Source organism: Onychomys torridus, chromosome 4, assembly GCF_903995425.1.
Source record: "Onychomys torridus chromosome 4, mOncTor1.1, whole genome shotgun sequence".
Lineage (NCBI taxonomy): Eukaryota > Metazoa > Chordata > Mammalia > Rodentia > Cricetidae > Onychomys > Onychomys torridus.
This window is the reverse complement of record NC_050446.1, coordinates 117424828-117449199: the sequence shown is the minus strand read 5'-3', so window position 1 is coordinate 117449199 and position 24372 is coordinate 117424828. Positions and strand designations below refer to the sequence as shown.

Genomic DNA, 24372 nt, shown 5'->3' with positions numbered 1-24372 from the left:
TTAGAAAAGTCGTGGCAAAAACTATTCTAGGGTTTTATAGCCTTCACACATGGCTGTGTGTAGTTTGAGTTTAAAATATCTTATGGGAGTGGTGTTTAAAATGAGTACAGTGGAGAATTTTGCTACCCCTCCCAAGTGCTCTTCCCAGATGAGGCAGCGAGCAAAAGGCTGTTTTCACACATTGTGGAGAAATGTTCCATTCCAGATCCAGTGAAGATTTTCCACTTTTAGAAGAGCTGCTGAGGCAGTAATTACAAACTACAGCCATTCTAGGATTAATTTAAAATAGTTTCTGGGATGAATTAAGATCTTTGCAGTAAAAATACATACACAATCTGTCACATTATCTGTGGCAGCCTTCCTTGAGCCAGCCTGGTTAATGAGAAAATCAGGTGCCCAGAAGTTTATTGCTGAAGGAATGTTTAACAAGGGAACCATGTGTTTAGATGAGGTAGCGCTTAGGTTCGTGGTATTTGGTCAATGTGTGAGTTTTAATTGAGTTATGTGGAAGCTACATGAAACACAGGAGTTTACCCTTTTCCAGTCTTGCTTCCTCTCCTCCTGGCTCACAGGTTTTTTCTATGGAAAAATGAAAACCAGACAGGGTAGCCTGGCCTACTCCCCATTCCCTGACTTCTGGCTTTCTGGTCAGTCCTGGGAGTTTGTGATGCCATATCAGTGGCCTCATGTGGGCACTCAGATGTGACCGGATAGATAGATGAGCATTCAGCATCCAGAGTAAAGGTTCTTCAAAGGCTGGTGCAGAACAGTCAGCAGTCTTGGCCCAGTGCTTTGGCTGACACATCTCACTCAGGTGTATGGGACTTGAGAAGGGAGAGCTAGTTTGGCCTGTGGCACATGTGATGTGTGTACTTGGGTTACTAAAATAAGCTCTGGTACACCACAGACACACTTCCTATATGTCTTTTATACCCGAGTGTTGGACAGAATGCTGAAAACATTTATGTTTCTGACCCATGATTTAATGAAGCTCCAAGTTAGGAAAATGTTGGGTGGCTTATAGATTTTTAATATTTATTTATTAATTCTTTCATACTATACATCCTGGCCAGTTTCCCCTCCTTCCACCTGCTCCCAGTTCCCCCTCCCACCACTTCCCTTCTCCTTTGGATTCACTTCTCCATTTCCCTTCAGAAAAGAGCAGGCCTCCCAGAGATATCAACCGAGCACGATAAGGTACAGTAAGACTTGGCACAAACCCTATGTCAAGGCTGGGCAAGGCAACCTAGGAGGAGGAAAAGGGTCCCAAGAGCAGGCAAAAGCGTCAGAGTCATCCCCACTCCCCCTCTGTTAGGAGTACCACAAAAACACCAAGCTACACAGCCATAATGTGTGCAGAGGACCTAGTGCAGACCCGTGCAGGCTCCGTGATTGTGGCTTCAGTCTCTGAGCTCCTATGAGCTCCGCTTAGTTGTTTTCTGTGGGCTGTTTTCTCCTGGTTCCTCAACCCCTGTGGCTCCTACAATTCTTCCTCCCCTTCTTCTGCAGGTTTTCTTGAACTTTCAATATTAGTAAATATTGTTTTAAGGAACCCCGTTGCATATTATGCCCTTAGTATTAACTCCTGCAAGTGGAATTATTGAGTCAAAGTATAAACTAGAAATTGTGACTATTTCCCATGTTATTTTTGTGAAGGAATTGACAGTTTGTTACTTTAACCTAGTTTTCTCTGAAATTCTGATTTTTCTTACTGATTTTTTTAAAAAAATATTTGTATATCAAATAAGATACAAACCCTGCAGCAAATGTCATAAAGATACTGTCTCAGTGTGTGTGTGTGTGTGTGTGTGTGTGTGTGTGTGTGTGTGTGTGTGTGTGTTATGCATGTGTATGTACGGGAAGGCAAAGCTAACAGTTACGTTTGTTGGGGTGTGTGTGTGTTTTATATATGTGTGTGGTGTGTATGGGAGAGCAAAGCTAACAAAGTTATGTTTGTTGGGGTGTGTGTGTGAGTGTGTGTTATGCATGTGTGTATATGGGGGGGGGCAAAGCTAACAAAGTTGTGCTTGCTTCCTTGATTGCTCACTACTCTGTTGAGGTAGGATCTCCTGCTGAACTCATAACTTGCCAGGTTTCCCTAGTGAGGCACTGTCCGTGCCTGAGTGCTTGATTCTGTAGGTACTGCCATACCTGCCCAATTTTCTTGTGAATTCTGGAGATCTGCACTCTAGTCCCCATGCTGTACAGTAACTGCTTTATCCACTGAACTAGCCTTTCAACCCTCTTTGCTGTTTTAAAAACTTGATTTATTTATAGTATCTTAACTATTCAGGCATTTAAAATTTATGTATTTTGATTTATTAATTTCCTTCTCTTATAGAATGTCATTTTATTTAGAAAGTATTTTCATATTCTAAGACTATAAAAATATTAACTGCTGCTTTGTTTTAGTTTTTCTAAATATGTAATCTGTTTGGAATTTGTCTTGGTGTAAAGAGTAAGGTAGCCACCCAGCTTTATATCTTTCTTAGCTTCTTTTGCTGACAGTCATGGCTTTTCAAAATGTGTGGTTAATTTTGAGGTATCAGCTCATGGCATCATCTGTATGTAAAAGTGGCTTGTTTCTACAGTTAGAAGGTTCCTCCTTGGGACTTGGAGTTTCAGTATTCTTCTGTTTCTAAAAGCCTCCAGAAAGGAACTGTGAAACACCATATTGATTTTGGCATTGACTTTAATGCATCTCAAATAGGCTGATTCTACAGAACTTGATACAAAGTGTTTCTTCTGTCTTGATGCCTTTTTTGCCAAGCAAAATTGATTATTTCTGACTAAACGGCACTGAACTGAGAAAAGGAAGGCGGCCTCCTTGGCTGGGCTGTTGCATGATTTGGCTCTCGAGGCGTGCTTTTAATTTTCCTCTTAAGCTCCACTCATGAGCAGGGTCTGTGTCCTGTGCTTCAGGCTGTTTGGAGGGTGCCTTCTGGCTGTCTCTCCAGGTCTCCGTGCTAATAACGGTGTTTTTGGATGCCCGTCTGTTTCCTTGGCATTTCCATAAACCCCTGACCGTCACTTCTAGTTTTCTCTTGTATCATGGCATTTGCTGTGTTGGTTCATGCTGTTGTGTTTTCAGATGTGGCGATACCTGACCCAGTTTGTTGTTCCATTAGAAGTGTGTTTAGTTCCAGTCTGACAACTTCCCTGTGTATCTAGGACAGCGAGTTTTCAATCTGTGGGTCACAGCCCCTTTGGGAGTTGTATATCAGGTATTTATGTTACGATTCACAACAGTAGCAAAATTAGTTATGAACTGACAATAAAATAATGTTGTAGAATATTATTTTAAGGTGTGTTACTTTGTTTATGCTCTGGAACATTTGTTTAATGATGCAAACGTGTTTGATTAAACAAAATTCACCTGCAGTCGACTAGCTGACAGGAAGTGGTAGGGAGGAGCCAGGTGGAGGGCTGAGGAGAAGCAGGAGGGGCATTTTGTAGGACATGAGCAGGAGAGGAGGTGAGTTATTTGCTATTCAGCCTCTGAAGAGTTCTTTAGAGGGACAGAGATTTAGTTAAGTTCCCTTTTTAGCCTTAAAAGAGTTGGTGCTGAGGGAACAGAATCCCTTCAGCTATAGCCCTTGTGGCCTAACTGCTGCTGGTAGTTGCAGAGTTGCAGTTTTAATCTGGACAGCCATGGCTTCAAAGACAGCATCAACAAAGAGGATAACAGAGTAATTTGATGGTGGGGGTCACCACAACATGAGGAACTGTATTCAGGGGTCACAGCATTGGGAAGGTTGAGAACCTTCTAGACCTTTGCAGATGTGTCCTTTGTAGCCAAGTCTCCTGAGCTGTCCTGCTCCATCTAAAATAGATTATGTATCATCTAAAATAAGTTTCACCAGTGAAGGAAATAAGTCCGGCCAGTGTGGCTGAAGGTCAGCACACACAGTTAAAGCCATTGGAGTCTTTCTTTAAGCCTTTGCGGCCATCTGTGTCACCAATTACGTCACCTGTCTGACCTTCGATTTCCTTGTCTGTCAGAGGTGGATAAAAAATCACACCTTTGAAGGCTGGAGAGATGGGTCAGTGGTGAAGAACACTTGCGGTTCCTCCAGAGGACTGGGGTCTGATTCCCAGCACCCACATCAGTCAGCTCACGACTGCCTGTGGCTCTTACTCCTGGGAATCTGTTGCCTTCTTTTGGCCCCAGTGGCTGCAACACACACACACACACACACACACACACACACACACACACACATTTTTAAAAATTACACTTTTCTCGTGAAGCTAGTGAGTAGCACCTGATGTACTGTGTATAAAATATGTAGACATCCCTGGCCTATATTAAGCATTTGGTAAATGTTATTTTCTTCTTTCTTGGTTTTTAGTGGTGCTTGGATCTTATAGGATATCAACTGCCTCTACTCCAACTGTAAAAAGAATGTCTTATACCCATTTCAGAAAGTTTAGAGATGGAAGAAAAATTTAAAGATGCCACTTGTTATTTATCACCCCCAGCAACAATTATAACTTTTATTTTGAGGTCTTTTCTTGTGGGTTTTATGATTATAATCTTATACGACTAGAGTTTTTATTTTTTCATTTAACATAACCTAGCTATTTTATTGTATAATTAAACACACTTGTAGAATCATCTTTAACAAATTGTTTTAAATTATGTTATGTGAGTATGTGCACATGAATGCAGGTGCCGACAGAGGCCAGAGATGCTGGATCTCCCTGGAATTGGAGTTCCAGGCAACTGTGAGCCATGTGATGTGGGTGCTGGGAATTGAATTTAGGTCCTCTGGAAGAACAGTACATGCTCTTAACTGAGAGCCAACTGTCCAGCCTGCTAGAACTATCTTCTAGCAGTAGCCTGTGCTGACCTCAAATTTGTAATCCTCCTGCCTCAACTTGTTTATGGTCATATAATAGCCATCACGTATTATTATGATCGACTTAATCAGTCTCCTTTATTTGACAGTTAGCATTTGGGGCTTTTTTAATTAGTTTAGATCATTCCAATTTATTGAGCCAGGAATTCTTCATGCCCAAAAGAGAGAGGCTTAGGATTTGGGTTTTTGTGCTTGCTTTTATTGGTGGGGTCCCCTCCTGCCCTAGTTAAGAGTGTGAAGTAGCCGGGATATTAACCATTGAGACTGTATGCTCTCAAACTGTGTGCACTGTTTACTTTGAAGACATTTTCAGGTGAGGGTTCTTTTCCCCCACACTCCCAGGCTAGAAGAAAGCTGAATGGAGACTGAGTAGTAGTATTTAGGTCACTGGCCTGATGGTGCCATGTGAGTGCCCAGGAGCTAGCCAGGGTAAATACTGGTTGCATGTTAATGGCTCCTCAGTGTAGGGTGATCATGCTGAGCAGTCTCTGGTGAGGAGACTCTTTGAAATAGTCCCTGACAAGACACACTGTTTTTGTTTCAACTTCTTGTTTTTCTCTGCAGCCAATTTTAAAGTATGTTGAGACTGAACTCATTTGTGCTTTGGAATATAAAGAGATGTTTGCTCTTTACTTTGAGAAACCTGGCCAAAAATAGCAATCTGAAAAAGGCATGTGTGTCAGGCTTGCCAGGGAGAGCTGCTGAGTAGATATGCTTTCTGAGAAACCCCACGGCTAGTGAATGTCGTCTTTGTCTCAGAACCCACAGCTGCCCGCTTCTGCTGTGATCGCAATATCAGATCTGAGCTTGGTTTTTTAACAGTTACTGAAATGGCATTGAAATCAGGACTTAAATGCTATGGTTTATAACCCCAGAGGTCACTTAAAGCACACACAACAAAAATAAAAACACGCTAAACAGGAAGCCCTGGACACAGATTGATGCTCTTTCATTTGCTCTGCTGGAGTCTGAGACTGCCTGATCCATGGATGCCTGGCTTCTTTCTTTTTAAAGTTCACACTTCTGCTCTGCCATTCTGGTGTTAAAGGATAATTTTAATCTCAAATGCAGTCAGCTAGATATCTGAGTCCAGACTGGCTCAGAAATGGACCCTAAGAACTGCAGACGAGTATCTTGGCACCATGGGCCCTGTGAGGCCTTCTGAAGCCAGTTTCCTGTTCTCTGTGGCTTCCCAGTAAGCATGGCTGACAGGCAGTGAATGCCATCTCTGACTCCAGTGGTCTCTCAGTGCTCTTCCAACCCTGTCGGTCAGGAGTGCAGCCTCTCAGGAGTCAGGGGGCTAAAGGCCTGTGTTTTGGTTCCTCTTAGAGATCTGGCAGAGCTGTCGTGCTGTGCTTTCTCAACCACTTCTGATCATTTCTGAGAAGAGGGAGAATTCCACAAGCTGGCAGATAGGCTGTATCATTGCTCAGCCCTGAAGATACTACATTTTAAGTTTTCAACTAAAATTCTTCAGGGAACTTCCCACCCACACAGTTTTGATTATTCTTCACAAATTTTCAGGTTAGTGGGGTTACCTGTATTTTCCATGATACAGATGGATAAAGCTGTGATCTCTTGCCCCTAGCCATTTCGAAGAGTCTTCTCAGTGGAGACTGCTCAGCATTATCACCCCCAGTGAGGACCCATTAGCATGTAGCCAATATTTACCCTGGCTAGCTCACGTGACACTCACATGGCACCATCAGGCCAGTGACCTAACTACTACTCAGTCTCCACTCAGCTTTCTTCTAGCCCAGGAGTGTCCATTTCATCCATCTTACCGCATTTGCCTGGATTGTTTGGTTATATTTTCTGAGTTCCTTTAACTGTATGGATCCTAGACTTTGTCTAGTCAGCAGTAATTTTCAGTAGAAGAAAGTGAGAATGTTTTCTTCTGTGCTTGGGCTATGTTAGGGTCACTGTTGCTGTGATGAAACACCATGACTGAAAACAAGTTGGGGAGGAAAGGGTTGATTCTGCTTACACTTCCACATCATAGTCCATCACTGAAGAAAGTCAGAACAGGAACTCAAACTGGGTGGGCACCTGGAAGCAGGAGCTGATGCAGAGGCCATGGAAGGGTGCTGCTTACTGGCTTGCTCTTGATGGCTTGCTCAGCCTGCTTTCTTAGGACCACCAACCCAGGGATGGCACCATCCACAATGAACTGGGCCATCCCCCATCAATCACTAATTAAGAAAATGCCCTACAGGCTTGCCTACAGCTAGGTCTTAAGGAGACATTTTCTCAATTGAGGCTTCCTCCTTACAGATGACTCCAGGTTATGTTGAGCTAACACAAACTAGACAGCACAGGCTATAAATTCAGATTCTAGGCTCTTGGGTGTTTTAAGATAATCTTGGCAGTTTTTCCGTCTTAAATTTTGACTTAGGGTTTGGCATCTTGGAAGATTTTCATGAGATTATACATGTTCACTTACATTCTTCCCCCCTGTAATGGTCCAGATCCATTCAGGAGGTAGCTACCACAGAATAGGTTACACAGGGAAAGATGTGTTCCCTCGGATGAAAGACTGCCTCAGAGCCCATGGAGAAGGTACCCACAGACCTGAGAGGCAGCTGCTCACTGATACATACTCCCTGTGCTCTTTAGAAAACACACTAAGTCGGAGGCAGTACTGAGTGCACATTGGTGCAGTCTGCAGGCAAACCCTTCACCAGAGGAAACACATGACAATTGGAGCATAGAGCTTCCGGTAACAAAGAACATGTTCACAGTCACGTAATTATCATGTGAGTGGTGAATTTCACTTTGCTGAGAGACCTGTCTGTGGTACACAAAGCATGTGTGTTGTCACTGCGGCTTCCCTCCTGGTCACTGTGGATTCCAAGTTAAAGGCAGCTTCTTTCTGTCAAGTGCTTACAGTGGTACAAGTGATTTAGGAAGCAGATATTAAGGGAGGGGTTATACTGGAGAAGTAAGACAGGGTCTCACTTTGTAGCCCTGGCTGACCTTGAATTCATTCACAGAGATCGAAGCTAAGTATTTTTAATTTTGACCTTAGATGAACTTACTACTTGGATGTGTGATGTCAGATTTTCTGAACAGAAAAACTAGAACACATGGTCTTAACAAAGAGTACTGTCAGGCTTGTGAGTTTATTCATATTTGAAACATATTACATGGAAGTCATGTTCAGTCACAATTAAGCACTTGTGGAAAAAATGATCCACTATTCCAAAATATCTGAGACATAAATATGCTAATGTTTCATAGAATAAAAATTAAACACATCTTTTTTCAGACACTTAAACGAGGAACATGAAAAAAATACATGATATAAATTAAGTTACATGGTTCTCATAAAACTAAGAGTCACACACATGTGGGTGCGTACACACCATCTGTATAGGTATGATTTATGTTTCTGACACTGCATGAGTTCAGGCCTCAAGACTTTATGACTCCTACAGGAAGACTAACATACCTTCTAACATACCTTGCAGACAGGGCTTCTTGTTCAGTTTTGTTGTGGAAGTTCATACTCATAAGCCCCATCCTGTCTCCCTCCCCCTGAATCTGCCCAAAGGATTGCTTGAGAGAACACACACACACACACACACACACACACACACACACACACACACACACTAGTTTGTTCATTTATTTGTGTGTGTGTGTGTCAGAGGACAAGTTGTGGGGGGCTAGTTTTCTCCTTCCATCATGTCTGTCCCATGTCTTCAGGCTTGGCAGAAAGCAAACTTCATCTGCTTAGCAATCTCACTGTCCCCGAGAGAGAATACCGCCTTTTTGGTGGTGGTGGTTTTTTTTTTTTTTCAAGACAGGGTTTTTTTCTGTGTAGTTCTGGTGCCTGTCTTGGATCTCCCTGTGTAGACCAGGCTGGTCTCGAACTCACAGAGCTCCTCCTGGCTCTGCCTCCCAAGTGCTGGAATTAAAGGTGTGTGCCACCACCGCTCGGCTGAGAATATAGCTTTTGAGGTACCTGTGCACCCCAAATGTTTAGGTTATAACTCTCTTGTCCTTCATTGTGTACAGGAGTGTCCAGTTGTAGGGCTTGTAGGGCTTATTCACTTCCTAGAAAATAGTGCTATTACTTAGTTTCTATTTCCTTTTATTATTACATTTCTATTTATTTGTTTTTGTGGTCTAGGCATTGAACCCAGGACCTTGTGCATGCTAGGCAAGTGCTCTACCACTGAGCAATTAACCCCAGACACTTACTCTTTTTTTTGTTTTGTTTTGCTTTGTTTTGTTTTGTTTTGTTTTTCAGACAGGATTTGTCTGTGTAACAGTCCTGGCTGCCCGGGAACTTGCTTTGTCGACCGTGCTGGCCTTGAACTCACAGGGATCTGCCTGCCTCTGCCTCCCGAGTATAGTCAGACTTTTCTTTTCCACCCCTCAGTTTCCAAATAACTGACACGGAGACTTAATATTAATTATAATTGCTTGGTGGGTAGCTCAGGCTTATTACTAACTTTTACAATTTAAGTTAACTCATTTCTATTAATCTACATTCTGCCACAAGGCTTGTGGCATTTACCTCTCTATCTGTTTGGCAGCTCCTCTGACTCTGCCCCTCTTCTTCCCAGCCCCTGTGTCTGGCTGTTCCGTTTATACTTCCTGCCTAGCTACTGACCAGATCCAATCCGAGAGACAAATCTTTACAGTGTACAAAAGGATTACTCCATAGCACCCAAGTGCTGAGGTGAAAGGTGCACATGCCACCACACCTGGCTTTTTACTTTTAAGACGAAGTCTCACTGTGTTGTCCGCTTTGGCTTTGACCCTCCTGCCTTAGTCTCCTGGGTAGCTGGATCAGGCTGTGCTGGTGTTCTGGTTTATTCGCCTTTTTACTAGTTTTCTGCAAGTGGTTTATTCTTGGTATGTAAAGTTGAATCTTAATTCATGTGCCTTTTTAAAATTAATTTGGTGTGTGTGTGTGTGTTGATAATGGCTTTGAATTTTTGAGAGAATAAGAGCCCTACTGTGTAGCGTAGGCTGACCTTGAACCTTAATCCTCCTGCCTCAGTCTCCCAGGTACTTACAATTATAGGCATACACCACGGTACCACAGCCTCAGTTTGCAGGTTAACAGATGGTGTGTGGGATGCTTTGGCTTCTTTTATCTGACAGGAACAGAGAAGAAACAGCCTGACCTTCCTACTCTCTTGGAAATTTCCAGCTCAAGAAAGTGCCCAGAAGCCACAGCACGCGGGGACTTTCTGGTTAGCCAACCCTTTTCTTAAATTATTAAGCTGCATTAAAACAGCAGCTTGGTGCACTTGGTGCTTTAGATCTTCCTGTCTTTGAAAGATTAATGTCCTACAAGAATGACGCTAATCTCAGTGTCTCCCTTTAGTGTTTTCAGATAGCAGGAGCGTCTCCTGCACTGTTCTTGCCCTCCACCTTTTAGGAATTTACAGTTATTCTGGGGGGTTATGTTTATTAGCTTCTGGAGGTTTTCCTCTTACAGTTTGACCTTCTTAAGTATGAAGTTTATGTATCAATTTAGAGCTACTCTTAAAACAAGTTTTCTTAAAGAGCAATGCTGTCCAACAGGACCAGAGTGAATCCTTTCTTTGTAGTGCTAGGAGTCAAACCTAGGATCCTAGAAATGGTAAACAGGTGCTGTACCAGAGATAACCCCGGTCCAAGTGGATTTTTTTGGTTCATTTTTCCTTGTAGTTTTATTATAATCAGGACACCGGATGAGCTGTTCGTTTGATTTTAGACTGCATGGGTCAGTTTTGAGCAATTGATATAGTTACTTAATGAACTTATATTGTCCTCTTAGGCTTATGTATTTATTGATTATGTACTTTTAAAACCTCTCAACAGCCCAGCATCTTCCTAGTGTTTGAGAGAATCCAGTAAGATATCAGTGTCATTTTCAAGTAGTTTTAAAGTGTAAGGGTATATTTCTTAATTCAGAACTATTTCTACTGGCTTGGGAATGTGTTAGGTCTACCGGCTTTCAGATGATTCTCAAATTAGCAAAGAAAGGCATTAGAGGACAGAGAAAAGTTCGAACCAGGGCTGGAAGGCTGGATGGACATTTTCCTATGCAGAGGGCGCAGTTAGCAGAAGTGTGGAGGTGCAGAGGTCAGTGTTTTCACAGACCTGAGAAGTCCCCAGATCTCTCCATTCTTCCAGTCCTCCTGCCTCTGCCTCCTAAGTACTGGAATTATAAATATGTGCTACCCTACTCACTCCTCCCCCATCCTTAAGATGTAGCCCAAGCTGGCCTTCACTTCTAGATTCTTCTTCCTTAGTCTACCAAGTATGAGAACTGTGAGCACAGGCCACCACACATGGCATTAGGAAGATTTTAAAGGGCCTAATGGGAACATGAGTTTCCATGACTATTATTTGAATCAGAGGAACTATTTCATTAAAATTCTTCCAAGTTTCGTTTAAGGAGCAAGTTCTGTTGGAGTTGATGGTGCTCACCTAACCATGTGGTATAAGACTGCCCTCAGCTTCTCAGCTTTCACCTTCATCTGATGAATTAGCTGATTACTGGGGAATGCCATCTTATCAGGGACACATTCCCTGCCCCTAGACAGAGCTAGTTTTTGTGGAATGGAAGCATCTCTGAGGCACTTTGGCTGGGTATCTAGTGGCTGGTGTATGTTGAAGGTATGGGGTGGCACCTTTGGTACTGTCATCTGACTGTTGAGCTTTTATTAAGCTTCCTGTCATTTCCCTAAACTCCAGAAGGTGGGTTTTTATCCTTATTTTTGGCTCAAATTGAGTCTAATGTGTCCACTCAGTGGGGATTCTGCATCTTGAGAACTGTTAGTACTTAGGCATTGTGTGTATGGAACTATCAAGGTGAGAGTTTCTAGAAGTAAAGGACGAAGGCTTCAACTGTGTCTTGGCCATGACTACCTGTTTGTGCACTGTGGGGCTTGCTGTGAAGGCAGGATGAAGCTCTGCTGTGTATTCTTAGTTGTTTAGTTTCCACTGTCCTTGTTGATTCCAGATGGGCTATTGTCTGTGCAATTCTTGTAAATTCTCTGTTGTGCTGAAGGTTTTATGTACCTGAGCCAGATGGTGTGTTGACAGTGACATGGCATGATTCAGAGCATCATAGTCAAGAGTTGCTAAGGATATTTTGAGAGGAAACCAGTTCTGTATTCCTCTTCATATTAGAATCTGAGGATCTGATTATGGTCTCGCCCAGAGGAAATAATCCAAGACCCATCAGGGTTTGCTAGAGATGCCTCTGTGTGTAGTTAAAATGACTTCGTAGTTCATCTTAAGGCAGTCACACCCACTGTTTATATTATCTGCTTCCTCCTTTCCCCAAGGAGTTCAGAGACAGTAGTTTCTTCCTGAGCACATGTCCTGGCATGCTCCAGGTGTTAGTGTGTATACTGTGAGAACGCGTGCTGGGACCCTCAGAGGCACACACCAGATGACCTGCCCAGTACTGTGGATTTACTAAGGACAGAGCTCAGAACCACTGCCCTTGTCCCAGGAGTCACTTCTCTGGTGGATGTTTTGCGCTTTATTCATCTTGCCCAACAGTTCCTGGCAGTAGAGCTGCCAGCAGAGTTGGTTGATTGGATGTAACGTTCACCTACCATTTTGTATCTAGTCACTTCGGCACGTTCACACAGTCGGCACTTCCTAGTTCCACACGAAGAAAGAGAGCAAAGCGCCAAGCACACGGGTCTGTGGGTGAGGGGACTAATTCAGGGAGGTGAAGTGACTCACCTAAGTCACATGACAACACTGGTAGAATTTTTAATGTGAGGGCCACGTGACATACTTAGGTTAGTTCATAACTTTTCATTGCCTCGTTTTTCACAACTCTTTTTTTTTTCTTTATTGGTTTTTTCGAGACAGGGTTTCTCTGTGTAGCTTTGCGCCTGTCCTGGAACTCACTTTGGAGACCAGGCTGGCCTCGAACTCACAGAGATCTTGCTCTACCTTCCTGAGTGCTGGGATTAAAGGCGTGAGCCACCACCGCCCGGCATCATTTTCACAACTCTTGCTTTCTTTCAGTAGCTTGTATTGTGGGCAACTCTTTTAATTTTTAACATTAAATTATATATATATATATATATATATATGGGGGGCAGGTATGTGCATGTGAGTGCAGGCATCCTTGTGGCCTGAGGTGTCAGATCCTTTTAGAGCTGGTATTTATTATAGGGGGTTATGAGTCACCTGGTGTAGGTGCTGGGAACTGAGCTCCGGTCCTTGTATGCACTCTTAACCACTAAGCCATCTCTCCAGCTCCCTGCTTAGCCACTCTTTTTTTGTTGTTGTTGTTTTTCGAGACAGGGTTTCTCTGTGTAGTTTTGTGCCTTTCCTGGAACTCACTTGGTAGCCCAGGCTAGCCTCAAACTCACAGAAATCCGCCTCGCTCTGCCTCCCGAGTGCTGGGATTAAAGGCGTGTGCCACCACCGCCTGGCATTAGCCACTCTTAACCTGCACTGACCTCTTTTGTAAAAGGAGAGCAATCATAGTACCTACCTTATAAACAGGTTAAATGAAACAGTGCAGTTAATATACAGTGTTTAATACTTGGCAAAACTAAGGTAATTAGTATATATTTACATGCACAAGTATAGAGTCCAGTAATAAGATAGCATGTATCTTGCCTAAAGACTGAATGATAGCTTGTTTGGAGGTTCTAGCAGGGGAGCGCAGCTACTTGTATACCCTTGACCAAAGACCGGTCCTCCTCTATTCGAGGAAGGTCATCCTCTTCAACTGACCGAGCGTGCAGCTTCGAGAGAGATGGACGCACATGGAGTGGGAGAACAAGGAAAGAGACACCATGATAAATGAAGGCCCCCAGGGGAATAGGAAGAAACAGAGTGCTAGAGAGGTCCCCAGAAGCCCACAAAGATGCCTCCACTGTAGACTACTGGCAATGGTCGAGGGAGTGCCTGAGCTGACTTATTCTCATCAGATGGCTGAACACCCTGACTGCCATGATAGAACTCTCATCCAGTCACTGGTGGAAGCAGATGCAGAGATCCACAGCCAAACCCAGGTGGAGCTTCAGGAGTCCAACTGGAGAGAGAGAGAGGAGGGATTATATGAGCAAGAGATATCGAGACCATGATTGAAAAAAGCACGGGGACAAATAGCCAAACTAGCAGAAACACATGAACTATGAACCAGTAGCTGAGGAGCCCCCATGGAACTGAACCGGGCCCTCTGGATAAGTGAGACAGTCAATCAGCTTGAACTGTTTAGGAGGCCTTCAGGCAGTGGAACCTGAACCTGTCCTTGTGTACATGAGCTGGCTTTTTGAAACCTAGGGCCTATGCTGAGACACTTTGCTCAGCCTTGGTGCAGGGAGGAGGGGACTGGACCTGCCTCAACTGAATCTACCAGGCTGGGCTGACTCCCCAGGGGAGACCTTGCCTTGGAGGAGGTGGGAATGGGGGTGGACCTGGGGAGAAGGCTGGGGGGTGGGAGGAGGGAGGACAGGGGTATCCGTGGCTGATATGTAAAATTTATTTATAAAATAAAAATGTTTTTTAAAGAAGACTGAACTGTAGGCTGAAAACAAATCTAAGCACGTGTCAGAGAGCAGCTGTAAAGAGAAACAGCAGCTGTGCTCAGGTTGTTGAAGTGTCCTTGAACAGCCAGCACACACATCAGAGGAGGGAGGGCTGTGGCCCATGAGGTTTGGGTGCTTGTTAGACTGCAGTGAGTGAGTGCAGCCCAGAATCAACGCTGCCTTCCCATTGTTCTTTCCATCGACCCAGGACTGATGTGTTGATTAGCCTTCAGGTGACCCCAGAAATTCTAATCGAGAGACTAATTCTGTGCTCTCCATCTGAAATGAAAGCTTTTTTAGAACAGGATCCTATTTGTGTGTCGTCTGTTCTCACCTTTAGTAACGCTGTGAGGTGGGTGGCCAGTGATTTAGTCTTTTTCAGAGGTTCACATTTCTTAATATTTTGATTATTCCTCCAAGGAATATTGTTCTAGTAGAGGTTTTTCGTTTGAGGGAAGACACCACATTAGACATGCCCTTTACCCATGGCTGACCAGAGACTGTAGCAGAAAACAGGACTATTCATTCAGCTGAGGCTTGTCTTCGAGGACGTTACACACACACACACACACACACACACACAGGCTCACATGGTAAAGGACTGGCTGGTAGAGCTGTTGGGAAGTTAAAGGTTGGGGACTTCATCATGGGAAGCCGTCACCAGAAACGAAGACCTATTCGTTTAGTCGCCTCTTCAGCCAGTTAAGGCTTAGCGGATAAGCTAGATGAGGCCATGTAATTCCCAACAAGTAAAATCAGTAAAAACAACCAGATGTGCTTTTATGAGCAGGCGCATTTACTTAAGAAAGAATGCATGCCACAGCCTTTACCTGGTCATAAAATTAAATTACTCTGGAATTAGCCAGGAAATGAAACAGAAAATAGGAACTTAGAAAAGTAACCTTATTGTCCTGACAAAAGTGGCAGAATGGCTTAAGCTTTATGTACTTCAACAGACTCATTATAAAATTAGTCATTTAATCATTTATATTTCCCCTCTGATTCAAGTTCATTGAACTGTGATGTTAAAAATAAAAAAAAAAATAAAGTGGTGGCTGTAGTCCCTCTGGATAATCTGGTCAGAAGAGTTTTGTGATGTCTGAGGAGTGAACATCAGTGGAAATGGGAAGGCTACGGATGTGATTACAAGCCACTGTGCTCCGGGCCCTGGATGCCGCAAAAGTAGGATTGTTGGAGGACTCCCAAGTAAACTGTCTGTAGAGCAAACAAAGGGTCGGACTGTAAGGAGCAAGGCTGGAGTGGGAGGTGTGGGCTACTAAGACCTGCTTTACTCTGGTTGTCCTTGGGTTTTTGCTGCTGGTTGGTGGTGGCTTGGCCTGGGGACTGGAGGCAGAAGCAGAAAACACTGATGGGATTTGAATCATGCCAGCATGTCAGAGGTGAGCCCCTAAAACTGCTGAAGCTTACATGTGGCAGGAGGGTGAGGGAAGGAAGGAACAGGATGAGTTGGAGATCCTGAAAGGAAGGAAGGCAGAGTGGATCTCTAGAGCTTTCTCCTTGGTGCAAGCTGCAAGTTCCTGTGAGGTACCAGGGACTAAGACAGCCAGGAGGACCAGATGTCTCCTAGATGGTGCACCTGGAGTCCAGAGCTGGAGTCTGTGGTACAGATGTGACTGAGTGGGAGTCTCAGCATAGAGAGCCTGTTTCTGACTCACTGTATTGCTGATTTGAGAATCTGATCCTTTGGATGCTGGTTACAGCAAAACTGCAGAACCAGATATTTTATTGCAAGATTTCCATTTGAAATTTATTTATGTCACCAAGGACCAGGAAGGTGAAATGCTATACCTGGCACCATAACACTATTATCTGAGCTTGATTGTCTGAAAAATCCATACCTGGATGGTGTGATCAGATCCTCAGCCATGCCCTGCTGGCTGTGTCCTAATAAGACAAATATGCATCAACCCCAGAGGACTAAGGGTCACCATGGTTAGACTGTAGGTGGCCAGGTTAGAATAGGAGTGCCTGTTACCCCAGGTCAGGATCAAGAGCAGCAGAGTGGCTTAGAAATTAGGAACCTCAAAGAAGCTTTAGACCAAGCAGCAGTTTTGTGAGAAGTTTGCTAACAATAAATAGAAAGACAGATGTAGACTTGTGCTTATCACTTTGGGGCTGTATAAGAAACACTTGCACAGTTTCTCTAAGGTTCCAGACTTCCTGTGGCATCTGGGCTGGTACTCAGGACCGTCATTTTCACAGGCAGTTCTGATGCAGGTGTCCATGGAGACACCCCGAGCTCGTGAGGATGTCTGAGAACCATGTGGAGACAGAGGCCTTCAGGGGAGAAGGGGCTAACCTGCAGCCGCTGAGCACGTCCGGATATGTGTGCAGTTCCTTAGTTCCCTTTGCATTCTGTCCTGATGCATGGGTGAGAAGCAAGTCTCCCTCCCTTTGTTTTCTCTGTCCTTATCAGAGCGGGCAGCCCCTCTGACATGAGGGTATTTACTGACATACTGTGTTACCGGGGTGGTGGCTTCTGTTGTGTTCTTTGTTTCATTTACATGTCTTGTGTATCCTCAGTAGTGAGCATTTCAGAAATGGATGGTTGAAACATTTTCTTAAACTGAATTCGTGGACCTTGTGGAAAGTACCAGCCTTTAGGTATTGTTAAAACAAATGAGTAAGATAGTTTTTCCCCTTCACTTGTATGGTTCTACTTGAATCAGTTTCACAAACAGCTTGTTTATGGAAGATGATTAGATACCTGGGATATCAGTAATAACAGTTGTGGTCACCGGCATTTCTTAAGATTTATTTATTTATTATGTATACAGAAGAGGGCGCCAGATCTCATTACAGATGGTTGTGAGCCACCATGTGGGTGCTGGGAATTGAACTCAGGACCTCTGGAAGAGCAGTTTTTGGTGCTCTTAACCTCTGAGCCATCTCTCCAGACCCCACCAGCATTTCTTGAATCAGGGCTCACTGTTTGTCAGACATGCACTGTAGAAGTTCTGAGCCAAGAGTACCACATTCATGGCACCCATGATCTCCAGCCTCTCCTTAAAGCCCATTGGGGAGGAACTAAAGCTATCTGTATTTTCAGAGGAGACTGAGGCTCAAGCCGGAAGTTGCTTCTTCAGGGTTACACAGACAGAGACTAAAGATTAAGTTCTTAGCTACCAGTAACGTTCGGTATTGGGCTTGGGGTGTTTTCTTTTGGAGGAGGAATTGAAAAGACTAGGCAAGCATCAGTCTTCGGGGTGTTCCTGGGCCAAAAGAAATAAGCCTCCAAGGTGGTATAAAACCACAACCTGGAAAAAAAGATGCAGTTTTTCAGCTCAGCTTTCCAGCATTTCCCCATACTTTAAAGTCTTTCCATTCTGCCATTACAAAGAACCTTTCGTCCTACACTGGTAAGCTTTTCTGCCTTCTCGGAAAACTTCCCTGATACCAGCCAAAGAAAGTTCCTGTGGTGACAGGTCACACCAAACCATTTCTAAGGAGGCCTCTGTAACACTCATTCACGCCCTACCTCCTGAGGAAGGTGGGCAGAAAGGGGCTCCTTCACCCCGCTTCTATAATGTGTTCCTGTGGCGGCCTCAGGCAGGGCTAACTGGGGGATATGATAGGGTTATAAATGTGGGCACAACAGAACCCTTGTGAGACGGGGCACGCCTCTAAGTTCTAGGAACACTGTGCTTCTCAGGAGCAGCAGAGTGAATCTCACCACCCAGTGTGGATAATACCAGCATTCACTCACACCTCTGCCAAACAGGACCACCCTTGTGTAAAAATCAACCATACCTCACACACTTAGGGCAGCAGATTTCATTTAATTCTTACAGTATTCCTGATGAAATATCACTTCCCCCTCCTGTAGATACCAGCAGCTTAGGAAGACTGGTAAATTGCTTTCCTTTTCCATCTTTCTTTTGAGATAGGTAATGTTATGTAGTCTTGGCTGGCCTGGAACTGGCTGTGTGAACCAGCCTGGTCTCCAGCTCTCAGTAGTCTTCTGCCTGTGCCCCTCAAGTGCTGGCCTTACTGCTGTGTGTCCCCCCAAGTGTTGGGATTACAGCTGTGTGCCCCCAAGGTACTGGCCTTACTGTTGTGTGCCCACCAAGTGCACACACCCCCAAGTGCTGGGCTGTGTGCCCCTGCACCAGCCAAAGACCATAATTTGCCAGTCTTCTGGCATTTGCAAGACCCCTGTTTGAAACATGAATTGTTGCAAAGGGCTGTGCTGGTCTGGTCTGCCTTTTTGCAAAGCTGGCTCAGCATGACCTGTGGAGCTATCCTGCTTGGGTGTATGCTCTGACCCTGTCACTTATTAGCTGGGAGATGTTGGGCAGGTTCCTTAGTCACTCTTCCTTGGCTTGTCCATCCTGTATCATGGGGATAACAAAACATCCCTATCCATTCTTACGAAGATTAGAGTCGGTCTGTCTGGTTCAGGTGCTCGCCATCTAAGTACTAGCTATCATCATTAATTTATACATCAGATCCTTTTCTCTCTTGGAATTTTCAGGGTTTCTCCAGCCAAAGGTTGTATCCATATGTTCAGAATCCACATATAGAGAACCATACAGAATGCTTGGCTTTACTCTGACTCTGATGAATGTTAGTGGGAATTAGTATGGTTGTGCATTGTAGATGTAACAATCTTATTAAATAAGAAACACAGAGCCAAATGCAGAGTTAAAATCCAAGAGGTGAGAGCAGTAGCTAAGAGCTGATACTAAAAACCTTTCTTACCCTTCGCTGCCGCTGTGGTCCTTCCCCTCAGAAAGAGACCTACTTCCTGTGTATCTGTCTTTTAATTGATTTTCTGTTCTGCCTTCTCATTGGTTGTAATCCCAACCACATGACCTCCTCGTCATTGCCTATCTATATAGACCTCCAGGTCTTCTATGGTTGGTATTGAGATTAAAGGCGTGTGTCTCCATGCTGGCTGTATCCTTGAACGCACGAGATCTGCCTGTCATGTGATCGGGATTAAAGGTGTGCACCAACACTGCCTGGCTTCTGCTATGGCTTGCTATTAGCTCTGACCCCCAGGAAACTTTATTAACATACACATAAAATATCACCATAGTGCATGGTACTGAGGGGAATGGGGAAGGAGGTGACTCACCTGTATTGAACAGTGGCCTCCAGTGTAAGTTTCAGAGAGAGGCATGGGCACTGTCCTTGCTCCTCTCGTGGATCAGGCAGGAAGCAACATTAGTTTTTATACAGTAAGTTACTATATATAATGAGTATGTACCTTACTTTTTGTTCAGGGCACATTAAATCAAAACAATTAGTTTTCAGAGTTTCTCAGGGATGCATGGTTGCAACAGCTCTGGCCTGTGATCACTGGAATTAGTTATCACTCTCTAGCTGCCCTACCCCTTGACTCTGCAGTATCCTCTTCCTGATGCCTTCCTTCTGGATGCTGGAGGAGGCTGGGCTTCTCAGCTTAGACATTGTGGTGACTACTCCTCACCTCTCTTCTAGCTTAAGAGTTGGACTGTGGAGGACCTTCAGAAGAGGCTCTTGGCCCTTGACCCCATGATGGAACAGGAGATGGAAGAGATCCGGCAGAAGTACCGGTCCAAGCGGCAGCCCATCCTGGATGCCATTGAAGCCAAGAAGAGGAGGCAACAGAATTTCTGATGGCACCAGCCCAGGCCTTTGGTGGCTCCTGGGTTGCGGGTCTGTTAGCCGGCACTTCCTCTCTGTCTTCTCTCCATAGCACCTTTGTGAACTCAGGAAAGTGCGCCAGTGGGAAGGGCTCCCTTGACAGGCGTGTACGTACCATCCAGTGTGTACATGGGTGGATTGAAGGGTTTGGATTGGCGCTTTTAACTCAGAATTTTAGACCCCAGGAACAGAGACTCCTAGATGAGTGATAGCTGAGAGAATTTTACATGGTCTTTTTGTTTTCTTTCTTGTAATAGTTTTTGATTGCTCTCTCTGGAAGACTTTTTAAAAAAATATATAAATATGCATATATATAAATTATAAATAGATTCCCCACTCTGTGGTGGTGTCTCTGTACAGGTACAGTTTCAGACACTCTGCCTCTTTCCTGTGAGATTATGGTACTGTGGAGTAAGAGAGCAGAGGACACTGGGAAGCTCTTAGGTGGTCACCGAATCCCAGGAGTCAGCCTCACCCACTGCAGGGCTTCATGGAAAAATTAGACTGGGGTGGTCGTGCCACCACTGTGATGAACCTCATAGGGTCATCCCTGCCTGGCCTTGGAAGCTACTGGTGACGCCAGGGGAAGGCCTGGAGAACTTGAGTTTGCTCCTTGAGTCCTAGGAGAAGCCTGGCACCCTCTTTGCAAATTAGCCTTTGCTGTTTCAACACCTTTCATCCAAACCCGCTCTCCCAGCTGCCTAAAGTCACATCCCAGATACTGCCCAGTGCCTTAAGAAGGGGACACGATCTGCTGAAAGGACAGGTCTACCAAGAACTCGCCAGCAAACGGGACTGTGTCCAGTCCAGCAAAAAGAAAGGGGTTTTGAAGGCCTCACTGTTCGTGTGAAAAATCACATGTGGCATTTTGCTCTGCATTTCTTACATACAGGGTAAAGGGGATTGCTTTTGTAGTCCACATTCAATTTATGTGATTGTTTTATTCTTTTCGTTCACTGTGGAGCATCTGGCAAGGGTCTGAGACTCGCCCATAGGAGGCTTAGTTGTCCACAGAATGCTGGAGCTGGAAGGGACCGTAGCAGTCGTGAGTCTGACTGTGCTGTGCGGGTGGGAAAATGAGGAGAGGAGAGGAGCCATTGCCAACGTCACAGATAGAGTCCGAGTCAGAGCAGGACTGGAACTCAGGGCTCCTCCCCTGGGCTGCTGAACCAAGAGCTCTTCACTGAGAGGACGAAACTACCGATGTTCATCAAGTTGTCCCAGGACTCCTGCTCTTGCCTTGCCTCTTTGGTCCTTGAGCTGCTATGGAAGGGCTCCCCAGAGGGGCCATGTCAGTCTCGGCATACCGGTGGCTTCCTTGCAGTGTCTCCCAGATCCAGACAAGCACTCTCAGAAGGCCTGCAGCAGAGTAGAGGACTTTGCAAAGCTCTGCCCTGCACCTTTGGCTCCAAACTGCAGTCTGAAGAGACTGGGAAAGACAGTCGCCCTTTTATTTTCTTCTTATCTCTTCTCTCTGATGGGAGCCACGATTGGGTTGCACCTGTGGATACTGAAATTCAACTCCCATAATTGCTTTTGCTCCCTAACCTGAGAGTCGATAAAAAGGAAGGGGATGTTCTCCTCTGTGACCAGATTCTGTTCTTTGCAGTTAAAGCAAGCTTTTAAAAATGCAAGAGGCAGCTGGTCTTCAGGACTTGGCTAGCAAAGGAACTATGTAGCTGAGAGAATTAGAGGACAATTTGCAGATCTTGCTGGAATGATACATGGCAGCTAGCATTCCCTGGGTAGAATGTGTCAGACACTGAGCTAGGTGCACTACAGGTTTCACAGTAATCCTATGGGCTCATTGACTTATTTCTCCTATGATGAAATTGAATTTGAAAGATTTCCTTCCCACGACACTGGATCTGGATTCATGGCATCACTCTGTGGGGCTAGTCACAAAAACATGAAAGTCCTCAATGCTTAGAATGAAGTGACCATGGCTTCTCACAAAGACTACGTTTAAGTGGTTTTGTTTTGTTTTGAGGTTAAAAACCAGCTGAATTAATAGTCACATCCCCCAGTCAAGTAAGTTTTTAAAAACCCAGAGCACCAAGCATGCTTGATGTTTGCTACTTAATAGCCCATTCTTGGAGCTCTTTCCTCTCGAAGAAAAGTGCTTTGGGCTTGGCCAGGCAGAAGAAGGAAGCCCATGGCTCCTTTCCGAAACAGTATCCAAGCACAGGGAAATAATTTTTCCTGTGACTGTTCTACAGCTGTGAACCTATATCTGGAGTTTATTTGGTTTCATGCATCTCTGTATCAGCAGTCCAGCTGAACAGAGCCCTTTGCCAGAAGTCAGTTGTTTTGGATCAACGAAATTTCCTGGCAGGGTGTATGTGTCATCCAGTGACAGGCAAGGTAGGAAGCCATGCTTTCCTCGAGGACTGAGTCCCAGGAATTGCATTTCGATTCCTTAGAGCTTGAGCGTTTGTGACTCAGGCTGACAGGACTCTGGGCTCTCTACTTCTGAGAAGCCATGACCCACACCTAACTTTGCTTTTCAAAAAGCAACCAAACAAAACCTCATAGTCTCCAAAAATGTTCTAGTTGTGCTCCCAGTCATAGATTTGAAGCACATTTCTATTTTTAATTTTTCTTATGTATCTCTTTCCTTCAACCCCAATTAATTGGACGAAAATTTGACTGGCCGGGAGTGAGAAGGTTGCTGGGTTAGTGGATAGCTAGAAATGGTAATCTGAAGCCTCAGGCATTGAATCTTGAGTCTTTGACACTGAAGAGTAGCATCTGGCAGATGTCAGAAATTTATTTTACCATTTAAAACTCAGTACCCCATCTAATATCAGGAATGAGAGAGATGACATCACTCTAGCCCCTGCAGATGCTCAGAGCCTAATAGCAGAATATTATGACAGCTGCATGCTAGTAAGTTCACCAGCTTAAGTGAAGTGGACAGATACCTGGAAGGTTAGGAAGTGACAAAGCTTACTCAAAGAAGATGTGGGCAATCTGAACAGCCCCTTTCTACCAAAACTTGACAGCTCTGAGAGATACGGGTGTCTCTCCGTTCTATGGACCAGGAAACTGAGGCTCTGGTAAAGCCTGTTCCTCAAGGTCATGCCAGCAGAGTGTAACAGAGTCCGGTTCTTATGCCACTGTCCTTCCCAGCATACTGTGCGGCCTCTAAAGATTGCAGTTCTTTATTTGGGGGAAGTTGTTCCTGCTCAGAACCCCTCACCCTCCTCACCCTTCTTTTGAACACTGTGTTTGTATTTTCACTAGGATTACATTCATCATCTTTGGAATCCATGTTCTTTGGGTTTAGGAGGAGGTCTCTTCCACCAGCCTGCACTCAGACCAACTTGGAGAAAAAAAAATCTGAAATGCTGTTGCTGATGTATGATTTAAAAAATGTGAAGTTTGTAGCTTTAATGTTTTGTAACAAAAACTCATCACACTGGCTTAAGTGCTGACTTGAAATGCTATTTTGTAAGGTTTGGATGTAAATAGTCAAGGTCAGCGGTTTGTACATGTGTGAGACCTAGCTTCTTCCACTGCCATTTGGTTTTAACTTGAGGGACTTGCTGTCTGCTTTTGTGTTAGAGTTGTTCCCCCACATCCCTCCCCCAGCACCTGTCAGCTTTGTTTGAAATAAACTGTCCTTTAGACCACAGACTGTCCCTCCTTAAAAGTGAGGGTTTTTTTCCTGAGTGTCAGTGCTGTACAGTGTTGTTGTGGATGTTGATGCTATTGAGTGTATATTCTAAGGTCCACAGCCAGGAGGGAGGTGAGCTGCTGGACATGGGTGACAGACAGAGCTGGTGGCAATACTATTACAATGAACTGAAATGGACATAGTTTTTTGTTTTTGTTTTTGTTTTTTTAAATACAAATGCAATTAAAGTTTTTATTAAACATACAATATAACAAGTTTTTGGGAGCACCACCACATCCCAGCTGCTTGCTATACTCCCATGGATCCTACATTGTTTTGATCGTTCTTTGACAGTTTCATACATTTATGTAATGGATTTTCGTCATTTTCACCCCCATTCCCCTCATTCATTTTCCTTCCATTCAGTGAGCCCCGTCTCTGTTCTTCCTTGTGTGCATGGCTCACTGTCTGAATGTGGGTGGGAAGTTATTCGGTGGAGCAAGGCTAACGTATCTGTAGCTACACTACTGAATAAAGTAGCCCTCCTCCAAGCATTAATTGCCAGTAGTCCCTCTGGAAGGCATGAGGCCCCCTGTTCCCCTTCCTCATTCATGATAAAGCATTGATTATTCCACTCTGGTGCCAGACTTGTGCAACAGCTGTGTTGTGTACAGATGTCTTTGCTGCACATCTCCCCATCCTCGCCTCTTATATTCTTTCCTGC

General features: G+C 44.5%; 1 protein-coding gene across 2 annotated transcripts in view; it reads left to right on the top strand.

Moving 5' to 3' along the window:
- The window catches only part of Stk4 (serine/threonine kinase 4), a 91960-nt gene extending 68294 nt beyond the window's left edge, over positions 1-23666 (top strand). For both annotated transcript variants that reach the window (XM_036184482.1, XM_036184483.1), the window contains exon 11: positions 19844-23666. In XM_036184482.1, coding sequence (XP_036040375.1) covers positions 19844-20002 — 159 coding nt within the window. In that variant the 3' untranslated portion in view covers positions 20003-23666. The remainder of the gene's footprint in view (positions 1-19843) is intronic.
- The last annotated feature ends 706 nt before the right edge of the window (positions 23667-24372 follow it).